Source organism: Ictalurus punctatus, chromosome 7 (genome assembly GCF_001660625.3).
Source record: "Ictalurus punctatus breed USDA103 chromosome 7, Coco_2.0, whole genome shotgun sequence".
NCBI classification, from domain to species: Eukaryota; Metazoa; Chordata; class Actinopteri; order Siluriformes; family Ictaluridae; genus Ictalurus; species Ictalurus punctatus.
In genome coordinates, this window is record NC_030422.2 from 14,329,664 (window position 1) to 14,354,337 (window position 24,674).

The window sequence follows — 24,674 nt, forward strand, 5'->3', positions numbered from 1 at the left end:
ATGCGTATTGGTGGTAGAGTGAGACTGTACATTTTGAATGTTTACATCTTCTAAATGCAAATTCTGTCATTGTTTTGGAGCACACTAGCTTATAGATAACCTTAAGGCTAGGGTTCAATTTTGATTTCATGGAGACTTTAAATACCATACTAAAATAAAGTTTCCTTAATGGTTCGGTAATTTATTTAAACATGTTGGTGTGACTGACTGTGTGATTGAGAATAGTCCTTTGACCAAAAATATTTAACTAAAAGCATTCAGTGATCAGAAACTGACATTGATGATGGGCTAGAAAACAATTAATAAGCACTGTGCCATGGAAAAAATGGGGTAAGGTCTCTCACTCCACACCTAACACATCCATTATGTGTCTAATATAGGGTCTAGTAAGCATATAGTACTAAAGAACCCCCCAAACAATAGAAACCATTACACAGAAATTATAATAGTTTCCACTGTAAATACCACAACAACCCATCAGCTAGCCATTACTTGTCCTTAATGGTATCCACAAGACATGCCAGCAATAGAAGGCAACAAATTACCAGTAGAGACCCACAGGGACCATTACAATTCCCATTAAAACCATTACAAATTCTATGAGGGTTTCTATTGTGGGAAACTGTGCATGAGTGCAGTTGGACTACAATGTGATCTATTTTCGTGGGATTTCCTGATAGAGGTGTAGCTACAAAATATATAAAATAAAATACAGTGTGTCCAAAATAGTGTCCTTTTTGGGGGGGAGGGAAATGACCCGTTGTTTGAGCTCTAAGCTGAGCTGGAGTCTCGGTACAGGTCGGTTACCTTCCACCACATCCTCTTCCTCCGAGTCCTCTGCGCCAGTCTCAGATGGAGGCATGTGCCGCCATGTTTCCCCGCAGAAATCATGATTATTCCACAGGGGGAGGTAAGTGCTCCTGTGGGCTCTGAGCGGGACGAGGCTGGGTTCCTCGGCCATCACCCACGGCAGTGAGTCCACATGAACAGAGGCCAGGGAGAGGAGAGCTGCGTCGCTCCCGCCTGAAGTGTCCACATCGAGGCTACAGATGTGAAATGTCCTGCAGTCCCCTTCGCCACTAGCAGAGAACACAACGTTTCTCACCACACTGCCACAGCAGAGTTTATTTCTGTGTATCTGTGCGTTCAGACTGGGCTCTAGAGACACTCTGACTCTGCAGTCTCCGTCAGTAACAGTAGCATCATACAGACTGTCCGAAACAGAAATGCTTTCCGGGAAACGGACGGCGAAATTCGGGTCTCTTCCGTAGCGCTCAAGAGAAACAAAATACAGCGGCTCAGCTTGGGTTTTGACTCTGAAAGACCCAGATGGAGTCGTCAGGAGTTTGTTTAGGCTTCTTTGAAGCGCACAGGAGCCAGAGCAGCTTGGCATAGCCGCCATTTTACTGACACCATGATAAAAATAATGCAAGGCATGATGGGAAATGGAGTCAGGTGCCTGCACGCGCTCATAATCACGGTGCCTGACTGTAGTTTTAGCAAGGAAGCGAGGCAGACTAAACTAGTAATAATAATAATAATAATAATAATAATAATAATAATAATAATAATAATAATAAGGAGAAGAAGAATATAATGGATATTGTTATTATTTATTTATTTATTATTATTTATTTTATTTATTAATTTTTTTATTTTGCAGGGGAAAAAAAACAATAGAACCCTCATAGAATTTTTAATGGTTTTAATGGTAATAATGGGAATTATATTGGTTTTAATGGAAACTCTAATGGTCCCTGTGGGTCTCTACTGGTAATCTGTTGCCTTCTATTGCTGGCATGTTGTGGGAAAATGTTGTGGGTTTTTATTGTGGGAAACTGTGCATGAGTGCAGATGGACTACAAAATGATCTATTATGGTGTGATTTCGTGATAAAGGTGTAGCTACAAAATAGTGTATGTTTCCACAATAGTCGCCATTGAGTCTCTCTTTTTTTGGGAAATAACCCGTTGTTCGAGGTGAGTTTCAGTGCAGGTTAATTACCTTCCACCACATCCTCTTCCTCCGAGTCCTAATGAGAGTTGTATTGGTTTTAATAAAAACTGTAGTGTAATGGTTTCTACTGTTTTGTTCAGCAGATAATTCTTCTTCTTCTTCTTCTTCTTCTTCTTCTTCTTCTTCTTCTTCTTCTTCTTCTTCTTATTATTATTATTAGGCCCTATTTTTATTATGGCAGATGTTCAGTAAGGGATACCTCTAAAATTTCTGATAGATTTTGAGATACTTTAGATATGCCTGCTTATTAATTATGGATCATTATGCCGTGATGCCTTGATTAAATTAATAATAGGTCAAGCAGTTTGCTTGCTGATATCTCAGTGACATTTGCACGTGTTACTGCAGTAATTAAGTGTGACTGTGTGTTTGTGTGCTGTAACTATGGATGTCTGAAAACAGAGACAGGACACAGAAACAGGACCTGGCATGAATGACAACGCTGTGCTAAATAACAATAATTCAATTAAACCTATATGTCACTACTTCTTTGCTGTTTCTATAGCCTAAATCCAGTTGGACGCTCAGAAACCTAAAATTCATCAATGTGGGCCGTTAACAGACCTGGGATTGCACTTAAAAAGAAAAACAAAACAGTAAGACATTGTGTGTTGTTATTTATAACCAAATCATTAAAATATGTAACCTACATTTGTTATTTTGTATTCAGCATAGACTAGACTAAAACTAACTCAAAATTGAACCTGTACAAATACTGAAAGTGTATTTGTTACATATACTTACATTTCACCCCTAAAATCTGTCTTATGCAATTCAATTAGATTGTATTTGTATAGCACTTTTAACAATCGAAATTGTCACCAAGCAGCTTTACAGAAATATATCAATTCAGTATATACATTTTAAATGTCTAAGTTTATCCCAAATGAGCAAGCCAGAGGACATGATGGCAAGGAAAAACTCTCTGAGACAAAATGAGGAAGAAACCTTGAAAGGAACCAGACTCAAAATGGAACCCATCTTCATCTTGGTGACAACAGATATTAACAATAATTAACAATTCCCTTTTATAACCCTGTACTATATGGTTAAAAAAGTGCAATTGTTTAACCAGGAAATTCATAACCAGGAGACTTGAGTGCAGAACTGTTCATGGCAATTGCAGTCCTAAAGCTATCATAACTATTGTAGTCTTAATCCAAAACTGTTCATATCAGTTGTAGTTCAAAGCCATCTTCAAACTAACATTGTGTTACAAAGAAGCAATTCATTATAATTTCAATACCAATGCAAGTAAGTGCCAGTGTAGCTATTATCTTAGGCTTGATGAAAAGCTTTATGTAAAAATTGTAAACAGTCTAAACAGGACCACTTTACTTTCTTTCACTATTTACAGAAACATGAAGCTATAAGTTTTCCACCCATTTCCAGTGGCCCTGTTAAGTCACTACCACAAGTGAGTTTTCCCCTCCTCTTGTAATTCTCCTTCTTCCATTACTAGAGCACCTTCAACCTATATAGGTACCTTGTGTCTTTTCTTCTACGGTAATACTATCTACATTTATCATTATAAATGAACTAAGTGTACTGTAGATTCTTCACTGGAAAAGCATAACTTCTTCAGTATTATAGGGGGCTAACTGGCTTTCACAGACTTCAAGATCTTTTTTTCTCACAGGGTCAAATTCATTATGGACCTATTAATAGGACAATCAATAACAAGGTGTAGGACCAGACACATAATACACAGAGACTCTGTATTTATTTATTTTTTAACAGTCTTAGTTTATGTCCGAAGATGTTGTAGCACATTTTGTTTATATGAATGTCTTGTATAAGCCGAAAATCTCAAGTCATCAAGTTGCTCCTTATGCCAAAGTGAGTGTGGAAATCGATCTGAAGATTACTGCCCAGCTCAAAGTAGGCACTGTTTTTATTAATTTATCACTTTATTATTTGTTGGTGTATCAAAGATCAGTAATGGATTTTGAAGACATTTTCCTTTCCTCAGTACAATTTACAACAGCGACATTTAAAGACTTCCTGCCATTATTTGTCTCCTGGAAAGGAGAGAGATGACGATTTGACCTCATTGATCACTAGAAGCTTTTTGCTGAAGGTGAGGAACTAATTATCTTTTAGAAATATAGTGTGGACATTTTTAAAGAACCTTCCTCTAATCAGTAATGTTTAAATTTGAGGACAAGGCTCTGAAGACCACACTTAATGTCAGCGGGGCTGCAGGCTCATTGGACATTGATCCACAGTCTCTGCCAAGCTTAATAATGGAGGAGAAGTGGAACAAAGAAGACTTTCCTGCTTTTCCATATTGTGCAGACAAGGCACCACTCCTGGGCTCTTCCCAGGGAACATGTAGAGGCTGTCAACTTGAGAAAAGAGATAGTTCACATTCTAAGAAATGGGATGAAAATGTGCAGGACTGTATAAGAACAAATTTCCTGCAATGGGAGACAGATAGACATTGTCATGTCAAGAGGAGGATTATGATCTATTTGTGTGGGGGATATCAAGGTAAGAATGACAACCACCGAAGATGAATAATGGATACATGTAATCATACAATCTCCTGAAATTCATTTATAGTCTAACCTGGCATTGGCAAAGACATCAGGTCAACTTAGTTAAATATAGCCAGTTACAGATAACAAATTAACAAAACCTGCCCCAAGCCCTTAGATGGAGTTCTACCATCCTCAAATTTCACACTGCAGTCCAGTGGCTTGTCTACAGTATATTCAAACACACAGGAATAAATGTAGTGCTACAACTCTGTATAACATGAGAAGGCCATGGCCATGCATTGGGGGCTTCCTCCAGGTACTCTGGGTTTCTCCCCCAGTCCAAAGACATACGTAGTAGGCTGATTGGCATCTCTAAATTGTCCGTAGTGTGTGAATGGGTGTGTGAGTGTGCGTGCGATTGTGCCTGAACCTAACAGTTTTCTGGGGGCTCGTCCCGGAATATAGTTTCTGAAATCCTAACAGTTTTCTGGGGGCTTGTCCCAAGATATCATACCAAGATAACAAGTATACATATCAAAATATATTTACTCAAGTGTTGTCCACTCTTACATCTATATGTAAAATGTAATGGCTGCAAGTGTATGCCAAAGAATTAATTATTCATAAGAAAATTTTATTTAGATATTTCAATGTTTATAGCAAATCCAACAAAAAGCAATTATTGCTTCAGTATTGCTTGGTAACTTTTCTAACTTTGAATGATCGACATTTTTGGGCTAAAAGAACCCTGGCTATTTTTTTTTGCCCCAAAGTGTAAGAGTGCAGTTCCATTATCTTTATAAAAAGGTAAATAGATTTGAATGCTGTTTTTGAATAGAGGTTGAGTGTGTTTTTTTAAAAACATTTGTAGATACAGTTGTAGAGCGTACTGCGCTGATGGAGAGCGTGTATCCTCAGTTGTACTTCTACTGTAAGCAGAGAGGATATGATTTCAGAATGGTGGACCTGCGCAGAGGTGTGGAAGACCCCGTTACTGACCACCATGATTCAGTAGAGTTGCATTTAGAGATGCTTAAGAGGTGCCAAGAGACAGTGGGGCCAAACTTTTTTGTGAGTCTCTCTGACTTTCTTACCTTATCTTTATCAGCAATTGTAAAAATACTGAATTTAATGAAGAAATCAATATACTTAATTATGGATACAGTGGTTTTTCTATTTTTATTCCCTTCATTCCATTGCTGTATTTCCACAGCTGTTCACAGGTCAGAAGCATGAGTTCCAGTCATTACCAACCACCATCTCCCAAAAAGACTTCGAAGCAATTTTAAAAATTATTACAAGAGACAGGGAAAGAGTTTCCAAGAGGCAGTCAGACTTGGAAGAAACACCCACTGAAACTCAATTTAGCATTACTGGTAGCAGTACTGATAGTCTTACACCGGAGTCAGAGGGGTCTGAAAAGGATGGGATTTCAGGAAGCATTGCTTTAATAGGCGAAAACACCAATTCCTATGGAGAAGATGGAGAAGAGGCCTGCTTAGCGAGATGTTGGGCAGACTTTGATCGGGATTTGACCCTCTTGCTGACATGGTACCGGCTTGATGAGAACACAGTTCCATCTGTGTACCGCCTGCTGCCTGTCAGGTAGACAGTAAAGAATTAATTTAGTTCATATGCTCAGTTTTAAGAAGTTAGTTATAAGTTCATTTTACTGTAAAAATGAATTTGTCTTATTAATATCAATTTATGCTGGGTGCAGTGTGAACGAAAGGTTGTTGATTCAACAGACTGATTGTGTTTAAAAAAATCACGTGAAAATAAAAACCCATTAGCTGCATGTGAAACTGTGTGAAACATGACATGTGATGTGTCTGAAAACCACACGCAAATTTCCCCGTGTTTTTTTTGTTGTTGTATTATTTAGATTTTGTGTTGTGGTTATAGTGTGGTTAAACTTGTTTTTGTCTACAGTTGCCTTCTTGGTTTTAGCAACTGTAACATTGAAAAAGAAAATGCTGAACAACTTGTTGAGCTGATACAGATTTGAGAAGCGAATATACATTGTTGTGTTGTAGAGTTGGGTAGATAAAGGACACTCTTTTGTACTTTCCATGGTACGTTCTGCAGGCATGATAATGGACCTCATTTGGACCTCATTTGTAAGTCGCTTTGGATAAAAACGTCTGCTAAATGAAGAAATGTAAATGTAAATGTAATGGGTATATGGTGTTTAGTGGCCACTGAATGAGCAGTTAAGCCAGTTAGACCAGTCTTGAAACTGACAGTTCAAGGTTTCTTTGTTGTTGTTTTTTTGTCTTAATTCTCAGTGTGTATCTTCAAGTATTTACAGTATATGCTTCCAATGTTTTAATTCTTTAGAAAAGTTAAATACAGTGGTGGGGATTAGCCCTCATAAAGGCCTGTTAGCAGTTATCAGAATGATAAAAACCTATATTAATCTGAAAATTAAGCATAAATTGGAATGGGCATGGGCGCACAGTGGCTTAGGGGTTAGCAGGGGTTTCCTCCGGGTACTCTGGTTTCCTTTCCCAGTCCAAAGACATGGATGGTAGGGTGATTGGCATGTGTGAATGTGTATGTGATTGTGTCCTGCGATGGATTGGCACCCTGTCCAGGGTGTACCCCGCCTTGGGATAGGCTCCTGGTTCCCCGTGACGCAGTAGGTTAAGCGGTATAGAGAATGAATGGATGGAATGGATGAATGGATGGATGGACGGATGCATAGATGGATGGATGGAATGGGTATGCCATTTTTCCCATTCACAGTATTTACTCTGAAATACACTATATGGCCACAAATTTGTGGATACCTGATCATTACACCTATATATGTGGGCCTTCCCCAAAATGTTGCCAGACATGAGGAAAGCACACAGTTATATATAATGTCTTTGTATGCTGCAGCATTACAGTTTCCTTCACTGGAACTAAGAGGCCCAAACATGCTCCAGCATGACAAATGCCCTGTCCACAAAGTGAAGTCTTTAACAAGGTCTTTAACAAGCTTTAACGCATGGTTTGCCAAGGTTGGAGTAGAGGAACTTGGGTTGTCTGCACAGAGCCCTGACATCAACCCCACTCAACACCTTTGGGATGAACAATAATGGCATCTGTGCCAGGCCTCCTCACCTGACATCACTGCCTGACCTCACTAATGCTCTTGTGGCTGAATGGGCAAATCCCCAGAGTCACACTCCAAATCTAGTGGAGAGTTTTCCCAGATGAGTGGAGGTTATTATAACAGCAAATGGGATGTTCAAAAAAACACACATGGGTATGATTGGTCAGGTGTCTACATACTTTTGGCCATATAGTGTGCGTGCTTGTATGTGTAACTTGGGTTTGAAATAATAGAGACAGAAATGGTTTGGACCAATTTATTCCATATTAGTGTGATGTCATCGAGCAGAATGACGATTAGAAGTGTTCAAACTAACTGATTGCTTTTCCTGGTGTTTCTACGAACATCAGTACGCACCACCCTGACTTCCTGAGCCGTGATGGGGAGCGTAGGATAGCAGCAAGGAAAGCATGGCATTTTTCCTGTAAGCAAATATGTAGAGTGCTGCAGCGTAACGGGCCAGAAGCTATTGGAGAGGCAGAAACCTCATGCCTGCTTAGGACAGGTATGTATGGTGTTTCTTTCCATGTTAAATAAACAGAGTGGACATAATTTATTTCAATAAATGTACATTGCTTTTTGTATTTCAGTATTGGACTGTGAGGTAGAACAGGGCTTTGGAGCAAAGCTCCCTGCTGAGGAGTACAGTCACTATTATAAGCGCACCATCACTGACCTGCTATATAACCTGAAGAGTGAATATGCCTCACAGTTCATTGACCTGCAGAAAGGAAGAGCAGAACTCAACCACACCCTGTATCAAGCACAGCAGGACTTCATCCACAACATTCACAGCAAGGTAAAGTAGGGGATTACTTATCTGCTTAACAATGATAATAGGAGATAGTTCAACATTATGTTCTGTTCAGGTCAAAATGACTCAATAAAAGTGTTTCCGTAAGGGGTTAGGATACCAGAACAGCTTCAGTGTGTCTTGCCATAGATTCTGCACATCTCCGGGACTGTACTGGAGGGATAAACACCATTCTTCAAAGAGCTATTCCCGCAACTGGTTGATGATAATGTTGATGGTGGTATAAATGCAATTGTGTGTATGTGGTCATATAAACATGTCTCTGTTTGTGCTTTCATCTTGAAGCTACGACACACTAATATCTACGAGATTAACGTGAGCTGGGGGAGGAAAGGTCTCAGCCCCAAACATAACAGATCACATCAGTTCTACACAGAACGTCTCTGTTCCCATTTCCTACGCACAGTCATGGCAGCCTTCAACAGGTATAGATGTTAAAAGATGGGTTGTTCTTTACCAGAATGTAGAGAGGGCAGGTTAAATATGGTCATTTTTGTTTCAGGGTGATGCACATAAAACCAATCAAAAGCTCTTTTGATATCATGAGAAAAGAAGCTTCACAAACTCAAATTCAGGAGGAGATTCAGCTTCACCTTAAACATGGAAAAACACTGTGAGTTTCAAACTACTTGTATGGTTTTATTGTTGTTTAGTTTGAATGACCATATGCGGTTCTTTTCTTATATTATTGTAATAATATAATTTCCTCACTGATGAATTAGGTTTATTTATTCTTTTTTTTGCAGAGCACAGAGTTTTGAGCTTAGGCAGAACTTCCTGCAGGAAGTGAGGGATGCCTTGCAAAAGTCAGCTTCCTCCCAGAATGCTTTGCTGCTGTTAGGAGAGCCAGGTTTAGGGAAAAGCACCATCCTTGCCAAAGTGACACAGCTTTTACCAACTTGGATACCTGGGTAGGCAAAAAAGGCATTTCAGAGATCAACAAAAGTTAAAGTATGGATGAGTATGGTCCCTTAGATCCCTCAGTTGGTTTTCGTCCTGTTTAATCTCAGAGATGTGACGGTGCTGGTGTGTTTTGTTGGACTGACATCAGAGAGCAGAAATGTACGTCTTCTCCTGCAAAAGCTTTGTACACAGATAGCAGAAGTCTACTGCAAAAACACAGAAATATCAGAGGTAACTGATCACTCCAGTTTTCCTAGCATTATTACATTATTTTTTATTGTCTTTGACTTGACCCAGTAAGGCACTTCTCTATTTATATAAGCTGTCTAAGGAACTCTCTTCTTATATAAACCACTAGCACTAGCAGTGACTTGGGACCATAGATTTTTTTCCACATGTCTCATTTTGAAAGGTTTTAGATGTACCTTTGTTCATCAACTGTGTTCAATACAGCAGGTGTGATTCTCATTGGTACTGTTCAAGTGTGTGGGGTGCACCGTGCACCCACAGGCATCTAATATATATACATAGGAAACAAGGTCACAATGGTGCACATTTCTATATATACAGACATACTAACTCTGTATTAACCCTTTTTCCTCTCCCAAAAATTTGCAATATACAGTGTCTTATAATAGAAACATTTTTGTAGATCATGGACATACTGTCAGCTCTTATACCTTGCCTTTGGGTGCAGAAATGTATTAGATTTAATTCAGAAGATTTGCTATAAAACAAGACCTTGGTAGCTGCAGAGTATTTTTAAACCAGACCCTGACATCTGTGTTATTAGCTGTACTGACAGCTCCTTGTCCTCCACTGAAAATGTTCATAAAGTGTGGAGCAGCGTGATTCCTGCCCCAATGGTCCTCTATTAACATTTGTGGCAGTTCCCATTTCTGGACACCTATGTACAATTATAACTCTATGGAACTAAAAGGGGAAGTGAGCATGTTGCCTCATGAGTGTGCAACATGTAGAAAGGCAACCAAATGAATAAGCTTCAGTTTATATCTGTCACATTTCAATTCTTTTTAAAATCATTGGTCAATCAAAAGAGGTAATTTGTATAGAGTTGTGATTGAGCACTTGAAGCCATTCAACATTCAACAATTGTTTAAAGGCTGATATAAATGTTGAGGCTCTGTCCCACCTGCCCCTATGGACCTGCCACCACTGAGTTGCACTACAGTTGATACATTCTGAGTGCAGTGTCTCTAATTAAGTCTGCTTCTCACCCCACAGTCTTTGGCACAGCTGTGCAACGAGCTGCGTTCGTTGTTGATGTTGGTGAATAAGAACAGACCTCTGGCTCTAGTGCTCGATGGTCTGGATGAGCTGAGTGAAGAACATGAAGCTGATCTGTCCTGGCTCTACACTCCACTACCTCAACATGTTTACGCTGTTCTGTCTGCCAATACACAATCCACTTCGGCCCACTTGCTACAGGTGCCCCTTTCCTCCACAACTTCTGAGTATAGCATGGGAAAATGGGTCTTATTTTTCCATATTCTCTCCATCTGTTCATCATTTCTTTATTTCTTTGTTTCTTTCCTTGCCTTCTTACATCCTTCTCTCGTCTCTTACAGAACCATTCTAAGGTCTCAGTTCTTGCCATTCCTCCTCTGAGCAGTGAGGAAATCAAAGCCAGTCTGGCCTGTAAGCTTGCGTCTGACTCTTATCAGCTTCAAGAGGACCAGTGGGGCCTCTTACTGCACTCGTGTCTCTTCTGTCCTTTTCCTGTGTATCTTAGATTTGCCTACAGTGAAAGCAGAACATGGACTTCTTTCTCCTCACCAGAACAGCTCTCCCTTCCTGAGGATTTAAGAAGTCTTTTCCTGAACCTTTTGGCACGTTTAGAGCATAAGTATGGTGAGAATCTGGTGCGGCGTGCCACATCACTGATCTCACTCTCACGTGGTGGTGTGACAGAAGAGGAACTTCTGAAACTGTTAGGACAAGACAGGCGGGTTGCTCAGGAGCTTACACAGTTATACAATCAACCTCCAAGCACCTCAGGATATCCCAGTGTACCTTATGGTATTTTGGCCCGGCTGAGGTGGGAACTAAGGTATCACATTATGGAGGTGGAAAGTGATGGGACATGGGTATTGTGCTGGACGCACACTGAATTCAGCCATGTCATCACACAACGTTATCTGAAAACAGAAGACTCAAAGAGGGCTATCCATGCAGACTTTGCAGATTATTTCAGCTGCAGTGCTTCTGATAGTCATATTTTCCAGCCACTTGCATGGAGTAGAGAGGATGATGGCAGGAAAAGTTATATGTTTAATTTGCGTAAGCTTCACGGACTGCCCTACCATCTCATACGTTCAGGCCAGATTCAGTTTCTGCTCAGCCAGTGCCTCTTTAACTATGAGTTCCTGCTGCATAAAGTCTGGGGTCTGTCCATCAGCCATGTAGAAGAGGATTTGAAAGCTGCTGTCATGCCAGATAAGTAAGATACTTAGAAATATGGATCTATATGTGTGTCTAGTAGAATTATATTAAGTTTGGTTTTAAGATGTAGTAATGTGTAATCAGTTTCTGTGTGCATTTGTGCTTTTGGTGTTTGTGCTACAGAGAGTTGCCTGATATAGATGTTTTGGCCCAGGCTCTCTGTCTCTCACGCCCTGTGCTGTTGAAAGACCCATGCCAACTGGCATCTCAATTACTGGGGCGTCTCCTCCACGTCACTGCCCAGGATAAGCCTGTGGCTCCAGGTATTGTGAACATGCACATGAAACATTTTACAGTTAGTGGTGGCTTTCTCTGCATTGACAGTTCTTTATTGCCTTGGCATGCCACTGCAGGTGACCCTCAGCGCTTCTCTTACTTGCATGATTTGTTGACACAGTGCCAATTTTCATCAGTGCCTGTCCTGGTGCCGTCTTACAGCTGCCTCCTGCCACCAGGAGGAATAACACACACTCTACTTGCAGGTAGAACTGTGTTGCTGATAACATTGTTTACACTCTCAGTTAAGCTTAAGCAAAATATTATTGCATATATACATTACGGGTGGCTTAGTGGTTAGAAAATTTGCCTCGCACCTCCAAGGTTGGGATTTTGATTCCCACCTCTGTGTGTGTGCAGAGATTGCAAGTTCTGCCCGTGCTTCAGGGGTTTCCTCCGGGGACTCCAGTTTCCTCCCCCAGTCCAAAGACATGTGTTAGACATGCGATTGGCATTTCCAAATTGTCTATGGTGTGTGAATGTGTGTGCGATTGTGCCCTGCAAAGGGTTGACACCCCTTTCCAGGGTACATTTGAGATACAAGTGAGGAATCATGAGACATCAGTTAGAGTTTTGGGGTGCAAACACTGATGTGGCATTCATTTGGATTTAGTTTCCTAAATGTTTTTGTGTTGCACGATCTGGAAGGTCAGTCTTTTCAATATTATTTATACAGTGCACATTTTAAATTTGCTACTTTAAGTGTTTCTATTTGCAAATTTAACCATAGTCACACCCACAAAGAGATGAAGTTCAAAATGCGTAAACAGGAAAAAAACACATTGGCAAGACTTTCTATAAAGCATGATTTATGTAATCTACAGGTAATATGGAAAGGGATGAACTGGAATGTGACAAATAAGAAAAGTACATGATCTAATGAAGCTAAGTTCCCAGAGGAAATAAAAATATTCGCTTGCCTTTCTGATTATCTGTAAGAGTTGAAAGCTCTTACTTTCTTTCTCTTATGCTTTTGGACTTATAATGTAATTAGGTAAATTGCTCTCCAAATTGTTTTTATGTAAAATAGGTGAAATTCTCTCCTTTTGATATGATTGGCACCATACCTTGTCTATAGGTCATATGAGCCCTGTAAAAGCACTGGCCCTTGGTCAGTATCATGCAGTATCATGCTCTGTGGATGGAACTCTTAACCTCTGGAAGTTGGACGATTCAGTAACCCTTGCCAAAACCATACCCAGTTCAGTGGGCTCTAATCCATACTGTGCTCCTGAAGCGCTCGCTCTCTGTCTGGAAGACACAGTGTTGGTACTAAGGATGGGACACAGACTTACAGTGCAAGAGGTACACTCTGGAAAGGTGCTTTATACAGATTCACTGTCAATGGATGTTCCTCTCATCACATGTACCTGTGATGGACGATTGTTGGTGGTCTTTTATGATGGCAGGCACATAGTCAAGGTAAGACACCTTCAGTACACCACTGTGTTAGATGTTGAAATGTTATCTATGCATAGTAATTATTGGGGAACTCTGCAACAAACTTCTTGTTCTCTTTATTTTTTTATTGTTAGGTGTTTGATTTAGCCATGTCCTGTTCACTGCTTCACTGTGTGAACCTCACTCTTGGTTGCGACCCCATTCACAGAGACAACTCCATTTTGATCTCTCACAACTCTGTTAAAGATTATGTCCTCTTTGGATATAGGTTAGTATATATAGGTCAGTAAACCACACAATCTATACAATATAAGGCTAAGACTAATTGTATAAAAGCTCAACTAATAACATTCTAATGAAAATCAAATTCATGCTTGTGTATCTTCCTCACACACCTACATACTGTATATAACCACAATGACTTGTTAAGTGTGTAGTTATGGAGTTTCACTTTTATTAATTCAGTTTTACTATTACATATGTCATTTAATATCAGCCATGCTTAAAATGACACTGTTGCACTTTCTGAACTGATTTGAATTGCCTGGTCATGCAGAGACCTGTTCGAATATTCATTTTCATTCTTCAAGTGTTTGTGTCATCACTTCTAATAGTTACCAATCACATCCATAGCACCAGTGTGTAGTGCTGGGTTTTCCCACAAATATGTATCTTTCCTTCAATTGTGAATCACTAATAGGATTAAATAAACGTATGGATGATGAAACTATGGCATTAGTTCTACTATTATAACGAAACAGATAGGAAGTATCTCCCACACATGTTGAGTAATATGTCACTCGATTGACTGTTTAAAGTTGTAGTTATTGCAAATAATAGATTGCATTGTGATTTTAATGCCAAGAGAGTTCTTACTGAATTGTTGCATGTGTCCAGAATTACGCTCAACGTCCACTTTATTAGGAACACCGGTACACCTGCACATTCATGCAGTTATTTAATTAGCATAACAGCTAATCACCCAAACTGGACAGTTGAATATTTACAGCAACAACAAAAAAAAAATCACCTGGTCTTTTTCAGTGAGTCTGTGCCCATGATGGCCTCAGATTCATGTTCTTGGCTGACAGGAGTGGATTGATGTGTTGTGCAGTCTGAGATGCTTTTCTGCTCACCTCGGATGTAAAGAGTGCTTATTTTGAGTTAATATAGACTTCCTGTCAGCTCAAACTAGTCTGGTCATTCTCCTCTGATCTCTCTCATCAACAAGGTGCTTCAGCCTGCTGACCTTCCACACACAGGATATTTTGTGTCTACGCACCATTCTGTGTATAACCTCTAGGGACTATTGTGTGTGAAAATCCCAGAACATCAGCAGTTATAGAAATACTCAAACCAGCCCAACTGGCACCAACAACCATGTCAAAATCGCTGAGGTCACATTTTTTCTTCATTCTGATGCTTGATGTGAACATTACCTGAAGCTGCTGGCCCATATCTACATGGTTTTAATTACATTACATTACACTGCACTGCTGACACATGATTGGCTGATGAGATAATGGCATGTATAAGTAGGTGTACCGGTGTTCCTAATAAAGTGCTCAGTGAGTGTATATTAATAACTGAAACCAGTTTGTAAGCATTATGTTATTTTGAATGCACCGAGAGTTGTTTTGGAATGACTACAGGGACAATTGAAAAACCCTATAGGCCACAATAACAGGCTGTTTAAAGCATTTAGGTTTGTTAGTGCACTGCTCTGGCAACAGAGTCGTTGTGACGGACATTAAATAGACTTTATTGACACTACTAGCACTGGTGCAGTTTTTAATGGGAACCTGGTCACAGTTTCTGTCTGTTTTTCACATTTTAAGTCTGTGTATTTTTTTCCTCTCTGTTTTTCTCAGAAGTGGCAGAGAGGCTGCTGTTTTCAGTGCTAGAACAGGGTCACTATTGGTTACTCTAAAAGCTCAGCATCAAGCTGCTTCCCTACAGGCTGTGGAAATGAACTCTCAGTACTTCCTGCTCTTCTGCAGGTAACTGCACGTTTTTACACTTCATGTTGCATATAGTAATATTGCTTATAGTACATAACTTGTCATCCTTTTAAACCTCTTTTAGAGCTGTTATAATGTTGGCTAAATGTATTAGTATAAAGAAATTACATTTCTCAAGTAAGTATTTGCACACAGCGTCCTATTTATTTATTTATTTATTTACCCTTTATTATCATGGACCTGTCATACTATTTATTCACTATCAAAAAGCTGAAGTCTGTCCTTTCCTTTCTAATGTATAAGGTATCCCTGTAAGAGACACAGTGATATAATACACATCGAGCTCTTCAGCACTTCTTCTTTTCAATACCTGCGCTCTATTATGGGCTGCGGTCAGGATTACATTTCCCATGTTACTATCAATAAGGGTGGCTCCCATATAGTGGTCTTTTGCCCCTCACCTCATAACGGAACCACAGAAATCAATACCTGGAATCTAGAGACTGAAGATCATAAACATATGGCACGATTCCCTGGCCTTCTGACTGCAGGTTGGTCAGGGCACATAGTACCTTATACAGTTTGGACATTAAACCTACATTGCAGAAAAAAAATTTTTTTGTAGTAATATATGTGTAATTTAAGTATGTGTTATTTATTTTTCATAACCTTATGAATTACACAAGATACATATACTTAGAACATGAAACAAATATATTTATTTAGAAAAAAGATCAAATATTTTGATACTGCATTGAATATGGCACCTTATATAGAGATGTAGCTGTAGTACAGTAGCTGTAACCTAGTATGAGCATTTGTTTACAACTATTTTGTATGTGTAGGTATATGTTCTGACCTGCGTTTCTGTGTGGGGTTCTGTATGGGAGAGCGATACCTGCGCCTGTGGAATCTGGCTACCAGAATCAATGACCAGTCTCTCACATACAACATCCACAGAGTACAGAGTGATGGCATTCAGAAGATTATACCTATGGATAAATATCCCAGGTAGACACTCACATACTAATATAACATAATACTGTATTTACTAACGTACCTTAATGTTTGAATTGAATACCATAACTGAAAAACAATCAATCACTCAGAATACAATATAATATAATATAATATAATATAATATAATATAATATAATATGATATAATATAATTATACAAGAGTGTAGTTGATCACTTTTGCACATACTGTATACAGTTATGTAGTGTGTCGCAGCACACGCCCTGGTACGGTGCGGGTGTGGAACATAAGGCGAGCACGGTTCAGGACTCGGCCTGTCCAGGTGGAACACAGCTTATTCACCAGTGCTGATGTTGTTTTGGTGCGAGACCTCAAACTTTACATCCTGACTGACCATGGCACTGCCACCTTCACTGATACACCCACACCAGTTTATCAGGTACAACTGTAATTCCCAAATGTACTGCAGTTAATGATGATAATTGAAAAAGGCTTTAAAAAACAAGTCTTTTAAACATGTCATGCTATATTTTGCAGTATAAGTTATTCCTTTGCATATGACACTTTGCATATTACATAATTAAGCTCAGCAAAAAAGAAACGTCCTCTCACATACATCTGCTTTTATTTGCAGCAAATTTCTTAACATGTGTAAATATGTGTATTACCATAAAAAAAATTCAACAACTGAGACATAAACTGAAAAAGTTTCATAGACATTTGATAATCAGAAATGGAATAATGAGTTCCTGAACAAAGTGTAGTCGATTTCAAGTCAGTATGTGTAACAGTCAGTAACAGTCAGTATGTGGTGTGTTCACCAGCTGTTTTAAGTACTACAGTGCATCTCATCCTCATGGACTGCACCAGATTTGTCAGTTCTTGCTGTGAGATGTTACTCCACTCTTCCACCAAGACATTTGCAAGTTCTCGAACATGTCTGGGGGGACATGGTTACATGTAAATTTTCCACTACAAGGACGATCAGATGTCCTTCCTGTCTCTCTGTAGCCCTGTCTTAGGCCTCTTACATTACAGACATAAGAGTTTATTGCTTTGTTCATGCAGGTGAGCAGGAACCCTAGGCATCTTTCTTCTGGTGTTTTTCAGAGTCAGTAGAAAAGTCTCTTTAGTGTCCTACATTATTGTAACTGTGACCTTAATTGCCTACCACCTGTAAACTGTTCGTGTCTTAAGGACTGTTCCACAGGTGCAGGTGCAATAACTGTTTATGGTTCATTGAATGAGCATGAAAAACACTGTTTAAACCCTTTCCAATAAACATCTGTAAAGCTTATTGTGATTTTACAAAATTATCTTTAAAATACACTCTCCTGAAAAAGGGACGTTTCTTGTGTTGCTGAGTTTATATGGGATAATCACAGGCTTTTACAAGTATACGTGGGATTTGTACTGCTAGGTCCACTGCTTAATTACAAAACACTACTAATGTGTTCTTTATGTCCTTGTATGGAAATAAAGAATCAATAGTAAATTCAATATTTATAATCCTATGCAATAAATGTACTTTCTTGCTAATAACTTTACCTTAGAGGACTTGGCAATATATAGATGGGTGACAAAAAAACAAACAAAAAACCCCATAAAGTGTCTTACTAAGATGTTGGAGCATGGCAAACCAGCATCAGAGAGGCTTGGCACCGAGTCTAAAAATCTCTGTAACTGTACTGGAGGGATCAACACCATTTCCCCAAAAGATATTCCCTCAATTGGTCTTTTGATGAAGATGGTGGAGGACACCGTCTACCATGCTAGTCCAAAATCTCCCATAGGTGTTCAGTTGGGTATGATATGACTGTGAAAGTCATAGCATAGGATTTTTACCCTCATAAAACCATTTAGTGAGCCCCTGTGCCCTGTGGATGGAGACATTGTCATTCTGGAAGAGACCACGCCCATCAGGATACAAATTCTTCATCATAGGTTAAAGGTGAATGGTCACTGATTTGTATTGAGCCACCTGGGCACATATAGACCCAAAGGATGACAGAGCCACAGTTTTTCCCTTTAATTTTGTCACCCATCTGTATATAAAAATTCAATGCAATATGTAATCTAATATACTGCATATAAACTATCTATAATGCTACAAAAAAAAATAGTACACTTCTGCTAATCAAAGCCATTAGTTTGGAACTCTTGGTAATACTGAAGCTTGAAAAAAATATGCTTTAATTTTTTTTTTCTTTTTTTTTTCTGGGCCTATGTAGACCCTTCTGGTGTATGATCTTCTATCAAGAAGCTACATTAAGAAGCAATCTGGCCTTTTCATTGTACCCTGCCCTGAACAGGACTACCTGCTCATGAAGGGGGAGCTACTGCTTGGCCTGTCAGAGACTCGGTTAGAATTCTCTTAATTAAAATAATTTATAGGTAAATTAAATTATTTAAATTTAACTTTTTTAAATGTATTGTTTTTTTACATTCTTCTTGTAGTTTTCAAGTGTCAAACATAAATTAAAGATTTGACAATATGTTATATTGTGTATATATTGTATGCTTTACATACAATGGATTAAAAAAAAGTCTACACACTCATTAGAATGGCAGTTTTTTGTGATGTAAAATGTAAAACCAAGATAAATCATGTCAGATCATTCAAGTGAAAAACAAATAGAAACATTTTAGGGAAGACATAAATGTTTGCAGTCTTTTTTCTTTTTAGAAAATAGAAAGAAAAAAACTTATAACTTGGTTGCATAAGTGTGCACAACTTTATAACAGGGCATGTAACTTAGCTCTAAATTAACCAATCACATTCAAACTCATGTTCAAAATTAATTATCATCCACCTGCCATCAATGACGTGATTCTTATTAACCACATATAAGATCAACTGTTTCTTTAGGACTTTCTTACCATCTTCTTGGTTTCTTCCAACTGCTGAGGCCATGGTCTGTAAAGAGCTTAAAAACATGTATGAGATCTCATTGTGAAAAGGTATCGATCAGGAGAGGAGTACAAAAGAGTTTTGAACCGTGAAAGCATCATCAACAAGTGGAGGAAATGAAGCACCACAGTGGCATTATCAAGAACAAAATTGTCCCTCCAAAACTGATGAAAAGGATCAGATGAAAACTTTTTTTTCTATTTTGGCATAAAACCTGAAGGCCTCTGTTAGACAGCTGAAGATGAAGAAAAATGTTAACTTCCAGTACAACAACCTAAAGCACAAATCCAAGTCAACAAAGGAATGGCTTCAGAAGAAGATCAACTTGTTTAATGGCCCAGTCAGAGCCTGGAACTAAATCCTATCAAAAACCAGTGGAATGACACGAAGAGGGCTGTGCACAGGAAATCCTTGGCATGTGTTAGATCTGCAGCATTTCTGCAAGGAAAGGTGGAATAAAATTCCTAAATCAATATGTGCTAAGTTGATAAAATCTTACCCAAAAATGTCCTGATCTTTTTTACCCTAAATTTTTTTTATTTGTTTTTCAGTTGACTTTTGTTGTCGCTATATCACATTAAAGGTGGGGAAAAATCTGACATGATTTATCTTGATTTCATTTTTTTTATATCACAATAACTGCAGTTTTAACAGGGGTGTATAGCCTTTTTTATATCCACTGTAGATATGGCAGTATGTTGCAATATCCTTCTGCATGTTTGACCTTAGTGACCATCTGATAATTTGGGACCTGGACTCTGGCTACATTAAAGGCCGCATTAAAATGAACCATAAAGATACTTTGCTGTCCAGCTCCTTGGCTGATGACAATCAGCCCCTCAATGTGCCTACCAGAGAGAGATCAGGTATGTGTATATAATCTCCATGTTTTTTTTTTTTTAAATTGCCTGTTAAATTGAAATGTCACTGTTCAGCTCTGACATTTATTCTAAACATAAAATTACAACATATTTACTGATTGGAAATATGGTAAGCCTATTCTCTGTATAAAATGAATTTCATTCAGATACATTATACCAGTAATGTATACTACTAATATTTGATGCATGCAACCTTATGTACTGTATCAAGTTAAAATAAACTTACAATTTTATTTTGATACAATAAATCTTCCCAGGATTCATGTGCTAATGAAAACCTCCTCACTGGAAATATGTTATGAACAGGAATGTGTTTGCCAGGGCCTACATAGGAGACAGATTTATCATTGTTCTGACCTTGAGGTAGATACCTAGGTAAGATGTTTAGGGAAATGTTTTTTTGGTATGTGGGCAGTTGAGGACTGAAACTTGAAGGAACAGCACCAGTGTTGGTGGAAACATGATGCTTCAATAAAACTATTCCACTTCTCCAAGTTTGTGCCTGCATGCATCTTTATTAAGAAGAAAATCTGAAAATTACTTCCCAATCCATCAGATACTGCAGAGCACACATATCAGCACTGATGACTCTGTGTCCTGGTAAAATATGTTTATTCAAAATTCTTCAAATGACAATAGAGTCTGGAGGGCATTGTGTGCTTCTACAGAGCTGGTAATGCCGTGGGACTGGCGCACAGAGAGCAAGACTGCCAGAAAAAGAAGACAGGAGAGTGAGTTACAGAGGGAGAAAGAAGTGCAGCAATGCTTAGAGAGGGAGAAATACAACTCCATAGACCAGTACCTCCTCAGTGGAGATGAAAAGGTACTGTTCGAGGAGAACGTTAAACACTTTCTAAAACGTCTCAGTTTTGTCAAACCATATTTTGTAAAGGTGCACCTGTGCACCTCTCCCTGATCATACACTTATATATTCAGGTATCTCTGTTTATATCCACTCCATTCTTTCTCTTGGTCAGGTGGTAATATGTTCCTACTTTGCCCACCACCTGAATGTGTTCAGTGTGGTCTCCCAGGAGCACTTGAACACACTTGAAGATTGTTGGTCTCTTCTGGGTCTCCGTACTGCAGCGCTCACACACTCAGGAAGGCACTTGGTCATCTCTAACTACAATGAAACCCAGCGAATTCCTTACCTCACTCTCTGGGACACACAGCATGGAAAGGTATGTTGGACACAGTAACTTTTCAAATAATGTCCACAGTTGTTGTTTTTTTTTACTTTATTAATTCCTCATAAAGGTGGTCCTGAGAATTTAAGGCACTTAAAAAGTTTGTCCAATACTTATGTTTTTTATTATTCATCTTAATAGTTATTATACTGTACAATAGCACTATTGAATTCTTAACCTGAATCCTAACACTGACCATTTAATTAATTTTTAAAAATTAATTGGCAAATTTCTGTGGTTTAAGAAGAATAAAACCTTGGGACATAATGGTATTGGAAAAGAAAATAAACGGGGGTGTTAACAACATCACACCACCCTGTTGCTGATTATTTCCAAATAATAGCACATAATGACTTGTTTTATCCTTTACTTAATATATCAATGCTAATAAGAAATGATACAGTGTGATAAGTCTATGAACTATGAAAATAAAAAAAAAGTTGTTTTTTTTTTTTCTGTGATTTTGTTGATCCAGGTGCAAAAGAGACTGAAAAATGAACCTGGAATTTGTTGTGTGGCCATGACAGACGATGCCAGCAGAATTGCCTTTGGCATTGCCAAGGGTAACAAGTATGTGGTAGCTGGTAGACTCATAGAGCCAAGCAGGCCCAGTCTGTGAGGTTTCTTGTGGGGTTCATTTCCATAATGCATAAGACATTTACACCTACATTTACAACATTTAGCAGATGTCCTTATCCAGAGCAGCTTTCAGGAGTGCTTTTGAGTTTGGGCCTTCCAGGAATGATTGTGAATATTGAGATCCCATGAGACTCAAGAGGTGAATTCTAGTCAGCTAAATATGTGATGGCAACTGGTTGCAACAGAACTAATTTAGTGTTTTCACAGTAGTGGGGGTAAATGCTTATGCAATCATAACAACCCCCCGCTTCAGTATTATGGGTTCATTTCCAGGTTGTAACACTACATGATGTGGAAAAGTTAATGGGTGAATACTTATGCAAGGCACTGGCTGTTCAGTACAGTTAAATCCACAGCCAAATTGTAGATTTGGTATAACTATTGGATTTAAATTCTTTCTTAGAGTAAAAGTATGGGAGCCTTTTAGGAGAAAACACAAGACCATCTTGGGATATGGGAGCCTGAAGCTGAGTGTGTCCAGCAGGCTTTACATCACCAAGGCAGGAGCCAAAGCCATTTTGCTAGCAGGTAATATCAAGCACTAACATGTGTTACAGTGGCCTTTGGAGCAGCCTTTTGTTGTGATTAAGCGCTTTATCTCTGACACCACATCAGGCTTGCACATTCATAAAATTGTCTCTGCACTCTAATATAGACGTTTATCTGCCCAAGAGTTATTTATGAGCCGCAGTTATTTATGTATTATTTTTGAAAACTGGGTTAATGTAAATAGATTTTACCTTGGGATTTTATCTATGGTTTTAAAGTAATTTCAACTTACTGCCAATTACTCAAACATAACAAGACAACGTAAGACCAAAATATGATTTCAGTCTCTATCACATCACTCTTACTCACACTATGACTGTTGCATACACATAGATCTGTCAGGAGGATTCCTAGGCATGTGATGATATTTTGTAAGACATTTTTTCATGAATTATTGCTTATAACTGAGATGAAATTTTGCTGTATTTCTGTATTGAACAGAATATAATAGTTATGTTCCATGCACTTGTTATACGGCCAAAAGTATGTGGACACCTGACCAGCACCCATATGTGTGTGTTAAAGATCCCATTCTAAATCCATGGGAATTAATATGGAGCTGGTCCTCACATTGCTGCTGTTACAGCCTCCACTCTTTTGTGAACACTTTCCAGCAGATTTTGGAACAGAGCTGTGTGGATTTTTGCCCAGTCAGCCACAAGAACATTAGTGAGATCAGTCACTGATGTCGGATGAGAAGGCCTGCCATGCAGTCAGTGTACATCCCAAAAGTGTTCAGTGAGGCTGAGGTCAGAGCTCTATGCAGGCCACTGGAACATGAACCTTCTTTGTGCACAGGGGTATTGTCAAGGTGGAACATGTTTAGGCCTCTTAGTTCCAGTGAAGGGAAACATTAATATTACAGCACAGAAAGACATTCTATACAACTGTGTACTTCGAACTTTATGTCAACAGTTTTGGGAAAAACTACATATGGGTGTGATGGTCAGGTGTCCACATACTTTTGGCCACATAGTGTATCTGTACTAAATAGTTGACAGCAGCATACTAAGTAACTCTCAGTCTTCCTGCAGATGAGGTGAGTGTGTGGGACCTTGATGCCGGGACAGTGTTGTCCGTCTTCACTCCAGACTCCATAATTCAGTGTGTATCTGTTGTGGGTGTTGAGAACTGCACTCTGCTCTTGGGTCTGAGTGACATTTCTACCCTTATCAGCATGACCCTTAGTAAACAAGGGGTCACCACAACAGGTAAACTTGCTGGCCATGACCAACTGTTCGGGGAGTCCAGTAGCAGTGATGAAGAGGACTGAGAGACAAAGAGCTCAAGTTAAGGAGATGCTTGCAAGTGTGAATAATATAACACAACACACTATACCGCTGATTCATGATTGTTGAGGAAGTAACTCTAAGCAATGGAAGAAAGGCTACTCGTCAGCAACAGGAGTCGTCATCTTGTGCTGTATTGGTCACAAGATCCTGAGGTTATAACAAAACTACAGACTTCAGCTATATAGAGTGACAGTGTATAGATTCAGATTCAGATTTATTTTCAGTAATCTTGAATTCAGAATGTCTTTTGATGTTGGAAAAGGACGTCTTATCTTACATAAGACATATTTACAAGATTTTAGTGTTACAACATTTAGGTATGTGATTTTTAGTCATGATTACATTATGTGACTTCTGACGTGTTTTTGGTTCTGCTGGTTATGACTATACATTTTGTAACTAGGTATTCCTGTTTCTTGTCACATGAACATCTTACAAAGTGAGTCTTCATTAAAACAGCTTCCTAGATTGCTTCGGTAGATCTACAGCAGTACAATACAAATACAACCAATTCCTCTACTTTCTATGACAGTGTTTTTCTTTTAGTATAATTAGTGTTAATATATATATATATATATATATATATATATATATATATATATATATATATATATATATATATACAAGTATAATTATTTATTAATGTTTTGGTCTAATTTAATTTATGTTAATTATGAAAGAAATTAGCATAAGTTGGATATGTCATACAGGGCGTGGAAATGCATTGATGGGGAATGTCGGGAGATATGGGGTGGGTCAGAGATGATTTTTGACCACGTCATAATATTGTTTGTAATATTTTTGTTTTGTATA

At 38.7% G+C, this 24,674-nt stretch overlaps 2 protein-coding genes across 4 annotated transcripts in view; one reads left to right on the forward strand and one right to left on the reverse strand.

Moving 5' to 3' along the window:
* The window catches only part of si:ch73-71d17.2 (RPA-related protein RADX), a 12,563-nt gene extending 11,125 nt beyond the window's left edge, over nt 1–1,438 (reverse strand). The window contains exon 1 of one of the 2 annotated variants that reach the window (XR_008396665.1): nt 808–1,438. Coding sequence is in view for 1 of the 2 variants with exons in the window: in XM_017472136.3 (XP_017327625.1) it covers nt 808–1,402 (595 nt within the window). In the remaining variant the exon portion in view is untranslated. The remainder of the gene's footprint in view (nt 1–807) is intronic. The other variant, XM_017472136.3, reaches the window with a different exon arrangement.
* The window catches only part of LOC108267751 (NACHT domain- and WD repeat-containing protein 1), a 26,114-nt gene extending 1,702 nt beyond the window's left edge, over nt 1–24,412 (forward strand). Inside the window, exons 2-31 of one of the 2 annotated variants that reach the window (XM_053681309.1) lie at nt 2,522–2,612; nt 3,374–3,433; nt 3,817–3,897; nt 3,989–4,096; nt 4,179–4,509; nt 5,371–5,570; nt 5,713–6,104; nt 7,953–8,107; nt 8,193–8,401; nt 8,702–8,841; nt 8,919–9,029; nt 9,163–9,327; nt 9,427–9,550; nt 10,565–10,768; nt 10,909–11,780; nt 11,906–12,045; nt 12,136–12,264; nt 13,137–13,480; nt 13,594–13,727; nt 15,331–15,459; nt 15,724–15,971; nt 16,266–16,431; nt 16,637–16,838; nt 18,631–18,761; nt 20,040–20,176; nt 20,860–21,014; nt 21,169–21,375; nt 21,857–21,951; nt 22,424–22,548; nt 23,604–24,412. In XM_053681309.1, the coding sequence (XP_053537284.1) occupies nt 2,562–2,612; nt 3,374–3,433; nt 3,817–3,897; nt 3,989–4,096; nt 4,179–4,509; nt 5,371–5,570; nt 5,713–6,104; nt 7,953–8,107; nt 8,193–8,401; nt 8,702–8,841; nt 8,919–9,029; nt 9,163–9,327; nt 9,427–9,550; nt 10,565–10,768; nt 10,909–11,780; nt 11,906–12,045; nt 12,136–12,264; nt 13,137–13,480; nt 13,594–13,727; nt 15,331–15,459; nt 15,724–15,971; nt 16,266–16,431; nt 16,637–16,838; nt 18,631–18,761; nt 20,040–20,176; nt 20,860–21,014; nt 21,169–21,375; nt 21,857–21,951; nt 22,424–22,548; nt 23,604–23,842 (5,784 nt within the window). In that variant the 5' untranslated portion in view covers nt 2,522–2,561 and the 3' untranslated portion in view covers nt 23,843–24,412. Of the gene's footprint in view, nt 1–2,521; nt 2,613–3,373; nt 3,434–3,816; nt 3,898–3,988; nt 4,097–4,178; nt 4,510–5,370; nt 5,571–5,712; nt 6,105–7,952; nt 8,108–8,192; nt 8,402–8,701; nt 8,842–8,918; nt 9,030–9,162; nt 9,328–9,426; nt 9,551–10,564; nt 10,769–10,908; nt 11,781–11,905; nt 12,046–12,135; nt 12,265–13,136; nt 13,481–13,593; nt 13,728–15,330; nt 15,460–15,723; nt 15,972–16,265; nt 16,432–16,636; nt 16,839–18,630; nt 18,762–20,039; nt 20,177–20,830; nt 21,015–21,168; nt 21,376–21,856; nt 21,952–22,423; nt 22,549–23,603 lie in introns of those variants that run through there. The other variant, XM_053681310.1, reaches the window with a different exon arrangement.
* Nucleotides 24,413–24,674: the final 262 nt, after the last annotated feature.